Source organism: Drosophila rhopaloa, unplaced genomic scaffold, assembly GCF_018152115.1.
Source record: "Drosophila rhopaloa isolate 14029-0021.01 unplaced genomic scaffold, ASM1815211v1 contig_3, whole genome shotgun sequence".
NCBI classification, from domain to species: Eukaryota; Metazoa; Arthropoda; class Insecta; order Diptera; family Drosophilidae; genus Drosophila; species Drosophila rhopaloa.
In genome coordinates, this window is record NW_025335123.1 from 14802346 (window position 1) to 14819798 (window position 17453).

General features: G+C 42.6%; 1 protein-coding gene across 2 annotated transcripts in view; it reads right to left on the reverse strand.

The window, feature by feature from the left end:
• Positions 1–87: 87 nt before the first annotated feature.
• Positions 88–17453, reverse strand: part of LOC108040495 (adenylate cyclase type 9) — a 34989-nt gene continuing 17623 nt past the window's right edge. Inside the window, exons 1-5 of one of the 2 annotated variants that reach the window (XM_017117982.2) lie at positions 14484–14822; positions 10055–10332; positions 5665–6858; positions 5492–5592; positions 88–5427 (exon numbers count right to left, since the gene is read on the reverse strand). In XM_017117982.2, coding sequence (XP_016973471.1) covers positions 1937–5427; positions 5492–5592; positions 5665–6858; positions 10055–10302 — 5034 coding nt within the window. In that variant the 5' untranslated portion in view covers positions 10303–10332; positions 14484–14822 and the 3' untranslated portion in view covers positions 88–1936. Of the gene's footprint in view, positions 5428–5491; positions 5593–5664; positions 6859–10054; positions 10333–14483; positions 14823–17453 lie in introns of those variants that run through there. The other variant, XM_017117981.2, reaches the window with a different exon arrangement.

Consider the following 17453-nt stretch of genomic DNA (forward strand, 5'->3'; position numbering starts at 1 on the left):
ATGTGATGTTTTTATTTGAATTCCACAGGGAATCGAAACCGTTGAAAACCTTTTAAATCCTTGAAGAAGACCCTTTAAATTACCCAAGTCCAACCAATAAAAATGAGATAACACAACGCTTTTAAGTACATACAATATAAGACTGCTGCCTTTTGTTTATTTTTATTTCTACACATCTCGCTTAGTAGGTTTGCCTATAACATTTCGATAAACTCTTTGAAATCGTTTGCTAAAACACACTTAGGACACGATCCACTTACATTGGTTATGGCTGGCTGTATCTCAGCGTTAACAACATTTAAACATTTCTACACATCGTAAACAGGATCTAGACTTTTCATAAATATCATTCGCCTTTTTGCTTTCCATATTTTTGTTTTTTGATTCGTTTTTGTTTTATAAAAATATACAATTATAAATATAAATATATATATATACGTATATATATATATCATGTAGTATGTACATTTAGATATTTCAAAAAGACAAGAAAAAATGTACGTCTTTGTGTTTAGTTTTGTTCAATAAATTAGTAGAAAATACTTCTTTTGTTTATATAAAAATACAATAGGGTCCATAGGTTTCGATACACATACACGTTTACATTGTTATATATTTTTTATTGATTTTGGGATATCCTTTTTTTGTGGCGGAAATAGAGATTTGCGTAAGCTTACCATTAGAAAGTGGCAAAGTTTTATTGCACAAAAGGTGTGTTCGTTTGTATAAAAAAAATTATACAAAAGGCTTACAAAATGATTTTCTCAGTGTGAGGGTGTTGGTTTGGCTGTGTGTGTGGGTGTATGTGTGTAGTTGAAGTTGTGTGAGTGTGGTGAAAGCTTTTTTTGGTGGGTGTGTGCGTGTCTTTGTGTGAGTATGGCAAGCATTTTGGTGCATACTTTTCGGTTCTTAGCTGGGGTACAATTCTTGTAAAAGCTGCATGTAATAACGATGTAGATCGTTTAACAAGACCTTTTGTATTCTTTCAAATTTTATAAAAAAAACGTTACAAAACTTAAGCTAGGTTCCAGAGTCAATTTCGACCCTATTAACTGCAATATCATAGGCAAAATCGGATGAGAAAATGATCAAAACTGGTTTAAATCAAAACTGTTTTTTTTTTTTTTGAAATTGTATTAACCCCTGCAGACCAAACTCTTTTATATGGCAGCAGACCATAGTCTGCGAGACACATTCATTTTTCTTTAGCTACGTACATTTATATACACATATTGATCAACATCGAACAACAGCAAATACATACAGGTAATATCCATTCGTTGCCTCAAAAAAAATTGTTATTTAGTTACTTATACATATATTGGTTAACTCTATGTTACATTGAATTTACATACAATCCACATCTATATTTCGCTACTACCATTTAAAGCCACGTATTTCCATTAGTTTAATTTAGTTTAGTTAGAGCTATTAAAAAAAAAAAAAACAGTGGTAGAAAGGAAAGAAAGCATTTCGTTTGGTTTTGAGATGAATCAACTGGCTAGTACAATTAAATACACACATCAATATGAAGAATATTTTTTATGAGTCTGCGAGTTTTGGATATTCATAAACATCGCACTGTATCAACCTAATCCACCCAAACGCTATAACAACAATCAATCAATTAATTGATCAATGGATCAATCAACCAATCAGTAGCAACTTTAACCCGATTCTATCGTTTTCTAACGTTTCTATCTATTCATATTCAATTATATCACAAAAAAACACGGTTGGTTTTTCTCTCAACCCCCCCTCTCCCTCTCCCTCCCCATCTCCCCTCCCTGCCCTCTGCTTGATTATTTTGACCCACAACAACGGCTCTTAGCCATTTGTTGGAAAACCTGCTCCACCGTTAGAGCCATTAATTGCAATTTTGAAACCATTTATCAAGGGCTTCTTCTAGCCAGAATCCCAGAATCCAAAGAATTTCCTAAGTTTCCACTGGCATTGCGTTGTTGTTGTTTGTGGTGGTGGCCATGTTGTGGTTGTTGTTGTTGTTGTTGGTAAGGGTAATGGTGGTAGCGATGCCATTGGCCGGTGTCAAGTGGTTGCCACCATTCGCCTGCAGCGACTCGTGCGACTTGAAGAGCGTGGTGGTCTCACTGGAGTGCAAGTCATCCTCCTCCTCCTCCTCCTCCTCCTCCTCGTCTTCCTCTTCGTCCTCGTCCTGCTCCTCGTACTCCAGCTTGCCTGGCTGCTCCAACGGATCCAGCTTATCTTCGTCCAGCAGCAACTGCTGCTGCTCCATGGACTCCAATGGCTTCTCCCTGCGTCCCGTGTAGAGGAACACCTCCATGTGATCCTTGCCCTTCACATAGACACTGCCGCGTGGCTCGAACTCATAGCGATTGGTGAAGAAGGGCAGGCAATCCTTGCCCACCTGGATGCGATTGGGTAGACCCGTGGAGTCCATTCTGGAGGCCACATTGACCGCATCGCCCCAGATGTCGTAGTACAGCTTACTGGTGCCAATAACGCCTGCCGTCACATCGCCAATGTTCATGCCAATCCTCAGGATGAGATTGAACTCCAGCAGATCCTTGTTAAAAGCATCCACCACCTCCTGCATGGCAATGGAGAACTCCATCAGCGTGTGAATGTGCTCATCCCCGGTGCCGCGATGCGATGGATCCAGTCCACTGGCCGCCATGAAGGTGGACCCAATGGTCTTGATCTTCTCCACAGCCCGGAACTCCGGACGCGACAGCAACTCGTCAAAGTCGCCAATCAGTTCGTTGAGGACACGCAGGAACTCCTTGCCACCCAGATAGCTCTCGTCGTACATCTCATTGAAGTTGACAATGGAGGCGAAGATGATGGCGATGTTGTGATGGTTCTCCGAGTACTTGGCCGTGTTCTTCAGATGCTCGGCCACATGCTTGGGTATGATGTTGTGCAGCAGCATGTCCGCCTGGTTCTTCATGTTCTGCACCCGGACCTTGTCCTGATTGGCCACCGCATTGCCGTAGAAGGTCAACCGATAGCCGATCTCGAATTCGCGATTGAGGAACCACACCAGCACCAGGATGAGCAGCAGATCCAGATAGATCTCCACGTGATAGTCCTGGAACCACTTGATCTCCTGAATGAAGTTCGACGCCTCCTGATCCTGCTGATCACCGCGATTGTGACTGTACACCATCAATTGCGACACCGCAATGCCGATGAAACAGAGGGCCGCCAAAAAGGCCAGCACATTCCGCACCCAGCAGTTGAGTTGCGTGAAGTTGCAGAAGTGCACGATGCACACGAAGATCAGGAAGCCGTAATGATACTCAAAGGCCTCCAGTTGCTCGAGGTCCAGGAGCAGGAAATTGGCGATAATTAGCAGCACGGGCATGGCCATCAGGACGGCCAGGCAGATGTGCCACGGATACCAGCTGGAGATGGCCTCGAAAATGCGATCCGCACAGGACTCAAAGTGCGGTCCTGGAGCGCCGGCTCCTCTCTCCTCACTCCTCTCCAGATCCTCACTGGTCGTCGACTTGGACCGGAAGCGGTGGCTAACGTTGCCACTGCTCTGTCGACGGCACATTTGCCGGGTGAACAGGAAGAGGGCAAACACCTGGATGCCCGTGAAGCACGAGAACAGGGTCACCCACAGCCGGAAGCTCGGGGTCACCGTGTTCTGGGTCATCAGGAACAGCGACACGGAGATGCACAGGTACACGGCAATGCCCACGAATATGTCGATGTAGGTGTTGTATCGCGGCGTGGCCAACGTCGGCGGTCCCTCCGTCTCGTTCTCCGCCCCAAAGCGATGCGCCTTGGACCGGAAGTCCCGCTCCAGTTGGCGCGACTTGAAGTACAAACTGAATCGCCGCAGCGGCGGCTTCACCAGATAGCTCCTCTGCGACCTGGCATTGTCCCGCACGCAACGGATTAGCTGGAGGTCCGACTGTTTGCGCAACTGCTGCAAACAGGCCGCCAATGGATCGGCCATTTGCGAGGAGCAGGCGGGCATCAGGAGTGCCGGCGGTGGTGGCTGCACGGCCAGCGGCAGTCCCAGTCCCTGCACCTCCCCCAGATTGGAGATGCTGGACGTGGAGCTGGTGAAGTAGCCGGATACCCTGTGCTGACTAATCGCCGACTGGTTGAGCGCATAGATCTGCTGCTGTATGGAGGATCGCCGCGAGTTGCTCTTGATCCCCGAATCCTTGCGGGACGTGGCCGAGGGACAAATGCTCGACTGGCGGGAGTGTGTGGGCGGAAAGATGCCGCCGCCGCCGGAGTTTCCGGGAGCGGGCAAACAACAGGGACTAGTGGTCGATGGGCCCGGCTCCAATGTGTTCGGTGTGGGTCTGCCGGTGGCCAAAGTCGAGGCCCGTGGCCGGGGCACTGGCGACTGCTCCACAGTGGGTGCTGCCTGGGAGGTACTGGCTCCTCCTCCTCCTCCTCCTCCGTTGCCAGCTCCTCCTCCCGTTGACTGGCGCCCACACTGCGATCTATAGCTGCCCGATCGGCCGAATGGCGATATATCGCTCCTCGACTGACTGATGTAGGATCGCACATCGATGATGTCATCGTACATGGAGTACTGGCCGGGGGAACAGCAGCCGCCTCCACTCACTCCCGCCTCCGGCGAACGGAGCACACTGCTGGCCAGGGCCGTCGACGTGGCCGCATGATGGAGCACCGGTCGAGCGGGTGGGATGTCCAGTGTCTGGGTGCGATGGCTGGACTCGACCAAAACGGGCAGCTGCTGATAGCCGCAGCCATTGCCATTCTGCATCTGGTTATCCATGAAGGCGAGGGTCTCCTCGGGATTCAGTTGGTTCTGGTGATGCAGCTCCTCCTTCTCCCTCTCCCTCTCCCTGTCCCTCTCCTTCTCCTTGTCCTGGTGAGTACTGATGGTGGCACTGCTGCTGCAGTTGCTGTTCCTCCCAGCCAGATCCTCGAATCGCTTGAGGAAACGTGGCACTTTCCAAACCTTCAACTTGATCTTCGATCGTGCCTCGCTAGCTGGAGGATTGGGTCGCGGCGGCGGTGGAGTGACGGGCGGCTGTTCATCCGAATCCAGGCTGCCGGGCAGGGATTTGGTGGTGATTATGATCTTCGGCCGCTCCCGAACTACAATCACTGGTGGAATGCCCGCCGCCGCCGGATGGATGATGCCGCGCTCCACATCCCGTTCGCGACTCTGCGACTTCTTGCGCAGCTTCATGCTCAGCGAGGTGAGACGCGGTCGCATCGAGAGCACCGGCGAGGGATTCAGCGAGCTGGAGAGCTGACCCACCGGCGAGGCGGGCGGCACATTCGGCTGCACCGCCGACACATTGGTGGCACTCTGGGAGAGGGAGGCGCCATGGGTGCCGGGCAGGAGCAGGGTGCTCCCCGCCGCATTGTTCGGCATGCTGGGACTCAGGCTGTTGGTCCGGGTGAAGTCACGACGGCGTCCCACCACGAAGTAGGTGCGATGACCTGGGGTTTGAAAGGTTGGGGTTAGCACATTTGCCTGTAACATTCCCATTGAGGGCACACTCACCGAACACCTCCTCGCCCTCCTCCAGGTAGTAGGCATCGCCCAGGAAGCTCGAAGTCTCCTGCGAGATGTGCACCTGCTCCGGCTTGCCCGAGGATTCCATTCTATATAATGAAATGGGGGTGGAGGATTAATACCCAACATAACTTAGTCTCAATTAAGAAAGGGAAACTTACTTGTTGGCCAGGCTGACATCGTTGCTCCACACATCGAACTTCACCCGCCGCGTGCCCACGATGCCGCAGAGGACGGTGCCCGTGTGGACACCCACCCGCATCTTGACACCCTCATGCCTCTGGGCATCGAAGCAGCGCATGGCATCGATCATGCCCAGGCCCATTTCCACACAGCAAATGGCATGGTCGGCCCGCGGCTCTGGACATCCGGACACACAGTAGTAGCAGTCGCCCAGCGTGGAGATCTTCTCGCACCCGCTCAGCGAGCACAGATCGTCGAAACGCTCGAAGAGATCGTTGAGGATCTCCACCAGCTGCTCGGCCGTCTTCGTGGAGGACATGCGAGTGAAGCCGACAATGTCGGCGAACAGGATGCTCACGTTCTCCATGCTGTGCATGTGGAACGGTCGGAACAGCGACTTCACATCGTTGGAGGCGCGTGGCCGCATGTAATGCGATTCGGGGGGCAGTCCGCCGGAGTCGAGGCCCGAGGGACCGCCCTCGTTTAGCAGCATGTCCGCCACCTTGGGCGGCATCACCGAATGGATCATCTTCTCCTTGAGCTGCTTCTCCATCTCCAATTGGCGGCGCACCAGCAGATTCTGGCCCACCTTCATGAAGGTGCCGCGCATGCGGACAAGATTCATGATCAGCACATGCACCCCCACCAAATGCACACTCAGGTGTGCCATTATCCGCAGGATCAGGATCTTGTTGCTGGGGTCGCCATTGGCCGCCATTCCCGATCCAGATTCAGCTGATCCACCTCCACCATGCATTGCCCCACCATGAATGGCACTGCATCCGATGACCATGTGCGAGACCATCTCGAAGGCGATGGAGTAGCTGATCGCAGTGCTGGCGCCCAGCCACAGGGGCATTGGCAGGGCCGTGTAGATCAGCAGGACGATCTCCAGGCAGATGGCGAAGTGGCCCAGCGGACTGAAGGCCCTGCCCGTGTAGGTGAGGAAGGCCAAAGAGGCGCCGCAGAGCAGCAGGGCGGTCACCGCCGAGGTCGCCGTCCGATGCTCCCGGTACAGGTCCCAGTGCGTGAAGCAGAGCGCCATGATCGTCACCAGCGAGAGCATCGAGAAGGAGCTGGAGATCGGCCGCCAGAAGTCCTCCGATCCTCCATCCACCACAAAGTACAGGCACCACATCAGCGAGCACAGCAGGATGTACGAGAGGGTGAACCTGGAGCAGAGGAAAGCAGAGGTAGGTCATTAGGAATAAGCTGGGGGAGTCTTGGGTACTATAACCTTTTACATATTAAAGGTGTTTCTGGCACATAAAACACTAGATTAATAAAACTTTCCCATGAAATTATCCATTTTGTCTTAGCAGAAAAAAAAAAAAAAAAAAATTCCTACGCTTTATAGCCATTTAATTGGCTGATCAACGTATAAATAAAAAAAATGTTTTATAAAAAAAAAAAAAAAAAAACAGAAAAAATAAATAAAACTGCAAAGTTAACATAAAATACAAATTTTGGAATTCGAAGTTATGCAAGCAAATAATTTGTGAATAACCAGGACTAAAAAGCAAAACACGAATTACTTTGCAGGTTTAATTATAGAAAATAACTTTATTATATTTACAATATTTAGACAATAGCCGCAGGAAATGGTCTCCATTACTACATTTTAAACCGAAACGAATCAAAAGCTTGGCAAGATTAAGATTAAGTGGAGGACAGTACACCAGCGAAGACTTGAGCAGGATTGGACTTAGGGCTGCTCCCTTGGTGGGTTTATGGCAACCACTTCAAGGTCTTGCTCCTGCAATTACCTCCCCCCCTTACACTTAATTTTTGCTCAACCCATTTAACTTTCACTGCAAGCCATTCCCATTCATCCTAATTAACGCTAACTGCAGCGAAGGGGCGAGGAATTGGAGCGGCAAGAGGAGAAAGCGGCTTACACTTTCCAACTTGTCACCATGGGAACTTTTGCCACTGCCACTGCCACTTCCACTGCCACTGCATTCATAACACATTTTGTTCCGCTCGGAGGAGCAGAGGTCAGGCCGGAACTGGAAAGGCAATGCAACTGAGGCCCCAGATGACAAGCTGCCCACTAATCTCCGGCCATTGTTGATGGGCCAAATGCCAGGACTTGTCGCCTTTGTTTGACTTGGCCATTCAGGAAACTTTGGCTGCCAACCTCTTTGGTTTTCAGTTAATGGTTGCCAGCACCAGAACCATCTTAGAAATGGAACTGCCAAAAACCTGTTGGAAAACTTTTGAGATTAAGACTTCGGAACTAAGCGATGCATTTAAATTACTAAGAACCACAGGTACTTTTGAAAACTCCAGGCAAATTCTAGACCTTTTTAAGGAGAAAGGAATCTATGGAACTTGTGAGATTGACTTCATGTGGCAATAGGTGTTGCTACCTCGTGAGAAAACCTAAAGACATTAATTTTTTGGAACTAGTTTAGTTACAGTATCAGCAGTTTTTTATGTTTGAAAAATTATGTTGGGATTAACAAAATCCCATTCGATTTCGATTAAAAAAACCACTATCAAAAATACAAAATGAAATAATATTTATATCAAATTTCTTGAATACACTAAGAAAAAATATGTTTGCTAGTGACTATATTTTCTATCCAACTGAAAGTCGGCTAGCTTTGGTTAAGCATTTGCAGGTTGTCAGTACTGGTAACAAGCAATCGATTGCTTGGTTGCCTTTTTCTGGTGCCGCACGCGAAACTGCTGCAATTGGCCGCCAAATGGCCCGAAATGGCATTGACCTGCAGCGCCGAACCCTAACCCCCAACCCCTGACCTCCGGACATGGAACCACCCCATCCTCTCCCACTCCCCCCACCCACATTCACATTCACATCCACATCCTTTGACCCGTGGGGGCACACGCCAACCGAGCATTTATGGCGGCAATTTCGCCATCCTGCGCACTTCCCCAACTAATTTGCCCTCGCTTACCCCACCGCCGACCCCCGACCCCTGACCCCTGACCCCTGAACCCTGAACCCCTGAACCCCGCCCTAAGCCATGCTCTTTGGCGTCACGTTGATTGCATGCACGTGCAAGAGTTGGACTCCCCTGCAATGCCTGAAATATACACCTGCAAAGGGTTAGCAAAAAAGGGTCTATTCAGCTGGAATCGAGTTTTCGGGGTCTCTGGGCTAAAAAGGACCAACGCCAGGAGTCAGCGAACTTTGTTTTTTTTTTAACAAATGAACTGTAGTAAATATCAATTGGGAATGGCTTAAAATAGATTGCTTAGTTCGCAAACCGCAGAAAAGTCCAGTTGAAATAATTAATTTTAAATTGACAAAAAGTTAAATATACTGTTATCCAGTTAAAGAAATCTAATTTAGACGTAAACTACTTTGAAATTTATTTATTTTTTATATCCTCAATGAAGCTTTTAAAAGCAATACATTTTTCACCAATCAGCCACATAACTTCAATGCCTTTCTGACAAAAACTAAAAGGAATTTTACACCTAATTAATGGCAAGCAATTGCCAGATTTTATTGCACAATTTAAGGAATATCTAAATGAACAATTTCCTAACCATTTTTCAATTAAAAGTGGGTAATTTGCCAAACGTTTGAAATGGTTCACCAATTGGTAAATACCAAAGACAGTAATTAAGATTTTATTATGATTTAAACGGCAAATGTTTAAATTGTGCTAACTTAAGGGAAATAAATGCTGCTGTAAATACTTAAAGTGTGGAAATATCCCCATTATTGAAGCTAGCCTATTTGTTCATATGATTGCGCGGGCTGACAGCTCGATTTGCATAGTTGAGTGGAAGCCACGACGATGGACAGGGTCACTCCATGGCCCCCACTTAATTTTAATTTAATTTTCAGTTCAACCCCTCAGGATTTAAATCCCCATCTGATTTCAAAATCCCCCACTGCATAGTAGCCACACATGAAATCAGTTCGATCATTTAATATTAATAGAAAAAATTATACAAATTACCTGTAGAGATTTACTAATTCAAATGTCAAAATGCATTGGGGCAAACTTTAATCCTTTACAATTTTTATCAAATTTAGCTTATTTAATACTTGGGTATGTTTTTTGATTAGCTTCACCTTTAAGGGTTTCTTTTTAATTTCTTGTAAATAAATAAATAATTAGATTTTCTCATTATTTTCAAGTTTTGAACTGAAATGTATAAAAAATTGATTTACCCTGAAACCTAAATTTAAAGCCTTAAATTTCCTAGATGATTTTGAAAAGTGTTATTTTGGTTTTGCAAGGAAACGCTGAACTCAAAAATATATATAAATATACATGGGCATTAATGAAATTTATTGTATGAACAGCTTTTAAGGATAACGATTCTAAGCAATTGCAAAGCCTTATCACCTGCGAAATGTGTATGTTTTCTGCGGGATCTCACCTATATCGCATGCGGACGTGGGGAAACACGCTGGCCTGGTACTGCTCCTCCAAAACCGGCGAGTCGAACTTGGGATCCAGCCAGGACTTGGCCGCCGCCCGCTCGAAGGCCACCGGCAACATCACGCTGCAGCAGGAATGCCGCCGGCCGGTCTGGCTCAAATAGGTCTGGATGTGCGGCGCCAAGGCGATCTGGATGTCATCGGTGGAGTTCGCCCGGCTATCGTTCACCAGAACGCCCGGCGGCATCGCCCTGGAGCTCACCGACTGTCGGCGCGACTGCAAGTACAAAATCGCACCATATTCCTATTAATTCAGATATTTAAGATAAGAATTTGTAAATAATAGATAGACGTTTGTAATTAAAACAGGCTGTTTAACATACAACACAAAACCATAAAAATTATGGTTTTGTTCTGCTGAGTACCTAAACTATCGATTTAAAATTAATTTGAAAAATTGTATTTTTTTGTTTACCAAGTTTTGCATTTATTTTTTATTTTAGAATGATTTTTTGCTTCATAATTTTATAACGAATTCAACGAGGTATGATATTCCAACATTCGACCACTGTTTCCCAGGGTTTTGATTAAAAAACCGAAAAACCCGAAAGGTTTTTTTTCCGGATTTTGGCCAAAATATTTTTCATAAAAGGTACCCCCATGTTTTTTTTCAAAAAACTATAATTTTTTAGCAACGAATTCAACAACGAATTCAACAAGATATGAAATTTTAACATTCGACCAAAATTTCCCAAGGTTTTGATTACAAAACAGAAAAAAGTTTCTCAAGATTTTGATTACAAAACTGAAAAATCGAGCTGATTTTTTCTGATTATTGATTACTGATTATTGTTTAATAATACAAAAAGGTATTTCTTAAGTTTTAATACGACTCTAATTTTTGTTTAATATTTAATAAGTCTTGTTTGATATTTCCGGTTATCCTTATATGTAAAAGCATTTTAAACATTGTTGCACATAAACTTTTATATTTAAATATGGTCATCACTCTGGCAAATGAAAAAAGTTTCATGACACACATAGTTCTTCATTTGGCCATTTAAAATGTAAACGCATGAATCTTCATAATAAATTGGTGGCCTCTTTTCGGAGGCCTTCGATACGTATGTATTAAATTCTTTCAGATTGTTGATGCTAAGCAAGTATTTCTCTCCTTTTTTGAGTTTTGCTGTGATGGCATTAAATTCTTCTTCGTTTTTTATGAATGCAAGATAGCCTCCCATCATTCGACAGGTATCGGCAGCGTCGACATAATACTTTTTGGTAGTATCTTCAATATAGAAGTATCTAGAGCCGATTAGCTCGAACCTAGAATCGATCCTGGATGGGCTGTTCATGTTATTCGCCTGCAAACTGGTCCGTATGGCCAAAAGTTCCTTCTCCAGCTTGATCTCGAAAGCATCCTGACTAGATTCGATCCTGGCCAGGCAAAAGGAGCCGCACTGGCTGGGTGCATCGCCGAGAACACACTCAGAACTTCCACTATCCTGAGGATCACCCAATGAGACATGCGAGTCCAGGACCAAAAAGGACCACAGTAAACAGGTGGCAATCAGTTGGAATAGCATTTTTAATAAATATTACTACACTAGAAGAACGTTTCTGAAACACTGAAATAATTTATTTGTGAAACGAACAAAGAAAACACCAACATTACTGATAAACACATTTTTTTTCGCATATTTTTGTAATTCGCCGAAAATAGTGATAAGCAATTCCGGTTAGTTTTTCTTTGAATTTACAAAATACGTTGACCAATTCATTTATCCTACTTAATGAAATAGCTGTATGTACTTAAAATAAAATTTAAAATATCCCTATCTGTCCGAGTGTTTATATGATTATTGTTTAAAGCGTTGTTTCAAGGCTTCCACCGTGACGAAAATTATTATTGTAACGAATAATCTCAGTTTTAAAGCTATCGCTGGGATCGGATAACTATACCATTTGGCTGGCAATACTCCAAATATATGATAAAAATATGCGGAAATGGGCACTTCCTGTTTTTAAATAAATACCCATAGAGACCGACATCTGAATGTTAGTCATCATTTAGTCGAAGATACCCATTACCGGATTTTTTAAGGCATTTAAAATATTATTAAGATTGTTTAGACCATTATTTCACAGGGCTTTGATTGAAAACCGAAAAATAGAGCTGATTATTTCCTTATGATTTTATTTTAAGCTGAGAACTCCACTTGATTTTCAATTGTATTACGCATTCGATGACGTCTGACATTCCAACATTCTACAACTGCTTTCCAGGAATTTGATTAATAAACCGAAAAATACATATTTTGTATTTTACACTGAAAAGTGGAATAAAAAGTAGAATATAGTCATCTGATTTGGGTAAAACTGGGATTACGCATCATTAAAATAGCAAGAAAGATAAAATTGTCTTTAAAAGCAGTAAATTTAACAAAATTAAAATTACACGGGTATGTTTTCTCGTCGGATTAAACGGCGGCTGTCTTTGTGATTGTGGGTGGTGGAGGGTTGGATGTCAAAGGTCACGGACGAAGGGCTTTAAATCTTTGCCATTTCGCAAATGGGTCAATGGCTTTCCTTGGTTTTAATGGGCGAAGGGCTCTCAATAACACTGATATCTCAGAACAAGCCCTTTTAAATAATATATGTGTTTTGTATATGTATTTAATTTGTATCTAGGACATTGTAAAATTTTTTAAATAATCCGTAAATACTTATGATATTTATGATTGCACAACTTCATTGTTTGTACGTTAAAACGTAAAATTATATTTAAAATAATTGATTTCAAAATATCGAATATTTTAATTTAGATATTTAATGTCCCATTAATAATTATATGACCGCATTCATTTAATGCTAAATTTGGATGCCACACAACCAAATTTTAATTTTTAAATTGAATTTTCTATTGAAAATATATACACTAATTTAAAAAATCTTGTACTGCTAAAATGTGTTGCTGCACAACCAATTAAACGTTTGCTTAATGATGGCCTGTAAAAATGTCTTTTAAATGCTTTTTAATTTACTTTGCCTGCGATATTTCTGATTTTTGATTATCACCAAAAATATTGACGCGACACAAGTCACGCGACAACGGCTTTCATTTCTGATTTCTGACTTCTGATATTTGCCAGCTGATTTGCGATTTCTGACGGCCTTCGATTTCGGGCAATCTTATCGGAGGAGAAGCGAACGAAAGGTGGCCAGAAGAAAGCAGCAGCCAAAGTGCAGCCGAAAACCGAATTCAAAAGCGAACAACCATATCGCAGGGAGCGATGTCAATTGGTGGTGCCCAATCAAATCGCGTATACGACCCGTGGGCGGCACTCGAGCGAAACGCACACAAAACGGACACGCGGACAAAGTTGCTAAGTTAATCATAAAAAGCATTCCCCATACAAACCGATTTGGTTTTGGTCGTTCATTAAGAAGCCGCTAAAAAGTCGGTCTAAAAATAGAAGTCACTGAGGGAAATAAAGTAAGGAGAAAAACTCAAAGGGGAAACGAAGCTAAAAATGCCCTTACCCAATCAATCTTGTAAGAAATGGGGAGTTCTCATTTTAGTAATTTATTGGTTTTGCTAATGTGACTAGCTAGTTGCTTTTGTATAAGTTTAAAAATATGAAGTAGTTGAGTCTTGACAGCAGAGTCTCATAAATAACGTTAGGCAAAAAATGGGGAACTATATTTCATTAAGAGTCTTAAGTTGTAGGAAAACAAAATATTATAATCATATAGTTTATAAGATCACAAAATAGGCACTTTTGTTACTAAAATTGTGTTCTTAGAAAAGTATTTTAAACATTTGAAGTTTGACAAAAACAATTTTCTTATTTAATTACTTACAGACATTATGCATTTAGAATTAATTATAAGTAATAAAGTAGCAAATAATCCCCCAATATTTTTAAAACCTAAAAATATGATGACTAAATTCGGTTGAAAATTTGTACAGAGTACCTTTCTTCTATGGAAAACAATTACAAATTAATCTTTAAACCTTTCCTAAACATTTTCTAAGCATTTGGAATTTAAATGAATTTTAAGATTTTTAATACCCCATCAAAGGGTATCCAAAGGGTTCAGGAAAGTTTTATCTCTTGGGTGGGGCTGATACAAATTCCTAGGACACAACTTTCCTTCACCTCTTCTTTTGACAACCCTTGACTTTTGGGATGAAGTAAAAGTAAGCCAAATCTGAGGGCAAATTGGGATTCCCTTACCTGCCCGAAAACCCTTTTTACCCGGCCCCAAAAAACCAAAGCCAACAGCCAAAGCAAATATTTCATTTGGCAAATTGCTAGCTGACCCTTGGACTGCTCTTAATAATTACTTAGTGGTTTTGGTGGAGTGCGGTTTTCCAAAAGTAGGATTACTGTGCTTTAGCTTTTCACATAGTGCACCTACCAAAAATTAATCCACAATAATTCCATGAACGTGAGAGAAACATTTCACACATATTTATGGGTGGCAGGGCCAATAAGCGACAAAACAAAATACAAAAAAATAATAAAAAACGATGAAAAATCACTTAAGGTCTGAGCATTTTGTCGCGTTTTTTTTTTTTTTTTTGCCAATTGGCAATTGGAAATATTTGCGACTCGAGTCTCGTTATTCGCGTACGCTATATACGATTCGATTAGGATTCAATTTGATTTGATTTGATTTAATGTGAAACAAAAGGCGACGAAGCGGTTCGGTTCGGTTCAACGAATTCCGTTGACGCGGCGCTGGGAACTGATTTGAATTTTTTTTTCGGTCCGTCGGCAACGTTGGGGATTGTCGATTGTCTCGCCGTCGATCGCCAGCGGCAAATAGCAAATAGAAAAAACAGCTGACAGAGGCAGAAGCGGTCGGAGAATGCAAAAACCAGGCGGCTTATCGCCGGCCGATAAGACCAGGTGAGCGGTGGAATCGGTGGAATCGCTACAATCGGGAGAATCGTTGGAGTCGGGAGAATTGGACTGGAGAGCCAGGAGAATCGGACTGGAGAGCCGGGAGAATTGGACTGGAGAGTCAGGAGAATTGGACTGGAGAGTCAGGAGAATCGGACTGGAGAGCCAGGAGAATTGGACTCGAGAGCCAGGAGAATCGGACTGGAGAACCAGGAGAATCGGACTGGAGAGCCGGGAGAATTGGACTGGAGAGCCGGGAGAACCAGAGAGATTGGGATCCACTCGAGATCAGTCGCCGGCCGTCGAGTTGCCGTCTCAAGTGGCCAAGGACTCCCGGCAATCGCTGGGCATATCTATGAGGTCATACTCGCAGACCCCCTTTTTTTTTTTTTTTTTTTTGGGGCCTGTAAAATATATAGAAATTTTAATATAAATAGCGCTCGGTTATTCCGGCAGTTTGGGCGATAAGATAAGAATCGCCCTCAGACACGATTCTCTACTTTGAACTGGCAGGGAAATCGCCTTGAACTTCTTCGGCGAGTGCACTCATTACACACTCACTCTTCCGTGCCTTCATTCATACAGTTACACTGAGAAAATGTACTATAACTTTCATATTTAAACTCAATTTGGCTAGTGGCATAACTATGCAAAAAAAAAAGTAACGAGTAAACAAATAAATCAGCATGTGTTAATTGTTATAAAAAGGTGGATGTTTACCTTTTTAGAAAACAAACATTCAATTTATTTTAGGTTTTAAGAATCTATAAATACTATGTTACACTAACATATCTTTATTTAGTTGATGATTTCAGCAAAAATACTAGGATTCCATAGAAAATTTCAGCGATTATGAAGGTCTTTCTAATGAGAAAAATAAATTTACCTTATTTACAATTATAATATCGATGGCAATTGCATTTAATTCAAAATATAACGCTAATATATTTTAAATTAACTAAAAATGTAGTCAGTGTAAATTCTGTTTACCCTGAAATAAAGTAAATAAGTAATATAATAATAATAATAAGAAATAATTACAAATGTAAATAATAAATGGGTACTAACAAAAGAATTACCAATTATATTATATACCAATATAGTAATTTTCTGGAACATACAGATTGAAAAATAAATGATGTATGTACATATGTACTTATTCTTTGGTGTTTGCACACGGCAACGCCAGTGAAGACCTTTAAAGATGTTTATGACAACTCATGATCTTGTAGATATGTGACAGATAAGGGATCCGAAGATATGATAAAATGCCGAAACGCTGACAAAGGCAGATATCTTAGGAATATTATTATTATTCCTGCCTGTGCCGAAGACATTCAAAGATAACCCACCTATCTATCCCCTCCAAACGCACCGATGTAAATATTCCTGGACTTGATTTGTCAATTAAGTTGCTGTCTTGGGTGTGGGGGGCTATGGCTATTCCTTTGATTGGCTTTCGTTCCGGCGAGGGTCCCTTCCCCATTTAAATTCGATTCGAGACCCGACAGAGTGACGGTCCTTTGTGAGTTGCTTGCATAATGCATTCGGCAATTGCGAACAGGAAATTGGAATTCCGTTCGAAGCTGCCTTGGCCACTACACTTCACTACAACAGCCGCCTGCAAATCAAATTCCAAATATTTGTTTAATTAAACTCTCTTGGCAGCCGCATCAATTTCCAGCAAACGACCACAAAAGCGGCAAACTGTTAAGAATTTTTTTTTTTTTTTTGAATATTAATTAGCAGCAAAGCCAAAGGCAGTGGCAAAAGCAAAAGTAGAAACCTGCGAGTTATCAGCCAAACTGATAAATCAACGGGCTTTTCAGGGCCGGTCTTCCGTGGGCGTAGAGCGGATCCAACTGGGAAATTGCCATCGGTAAATCGATCTGTTTTGCAGAAAGGTGTTGATGAGCTGGACTACAAAATTATAAAACCCGAAGAAGTATAAAAAAAAACCAATACTTCGCTGTAGTCTTTGAAGATTCGTGTGCATAGCTAATGGAAAATTAAGTACGATATCACTACTATTGAAGCACACCCGCAATATAATTCAAATATATATTATTATATACGCCTAAAATATCTAAAAAATAATCATTATAGTCTTTAAAGATTCGTTTGCATAACTAATGCAAAATTAAGTACGATATACTAAAAAAATTACTACTTTTGAAGCACACCGGGAATAATATTAAAATATTTAGTATTATATACTCCCAAAAAATCTAAAAAATAATCATTTCATTGTAATATATAAACAGTTAAGGATGTCATCTTATACTAACGTTTAAATTAAGCATACTAAATGAAGGAGAGTTGTAAGAAAAGTAAGAAAAGTAAGCAATAGCTCGCGAATAAAAAGTAGAAATAAGTAGAAAATAGGTAGAAAGCTACGTTTCTGTGAAATGCAATTAGGTCAAAGGAAAAGTTTCGGTAATTAACATGGTCCTTTGCATTCTAGACACTATTAAATTGAACG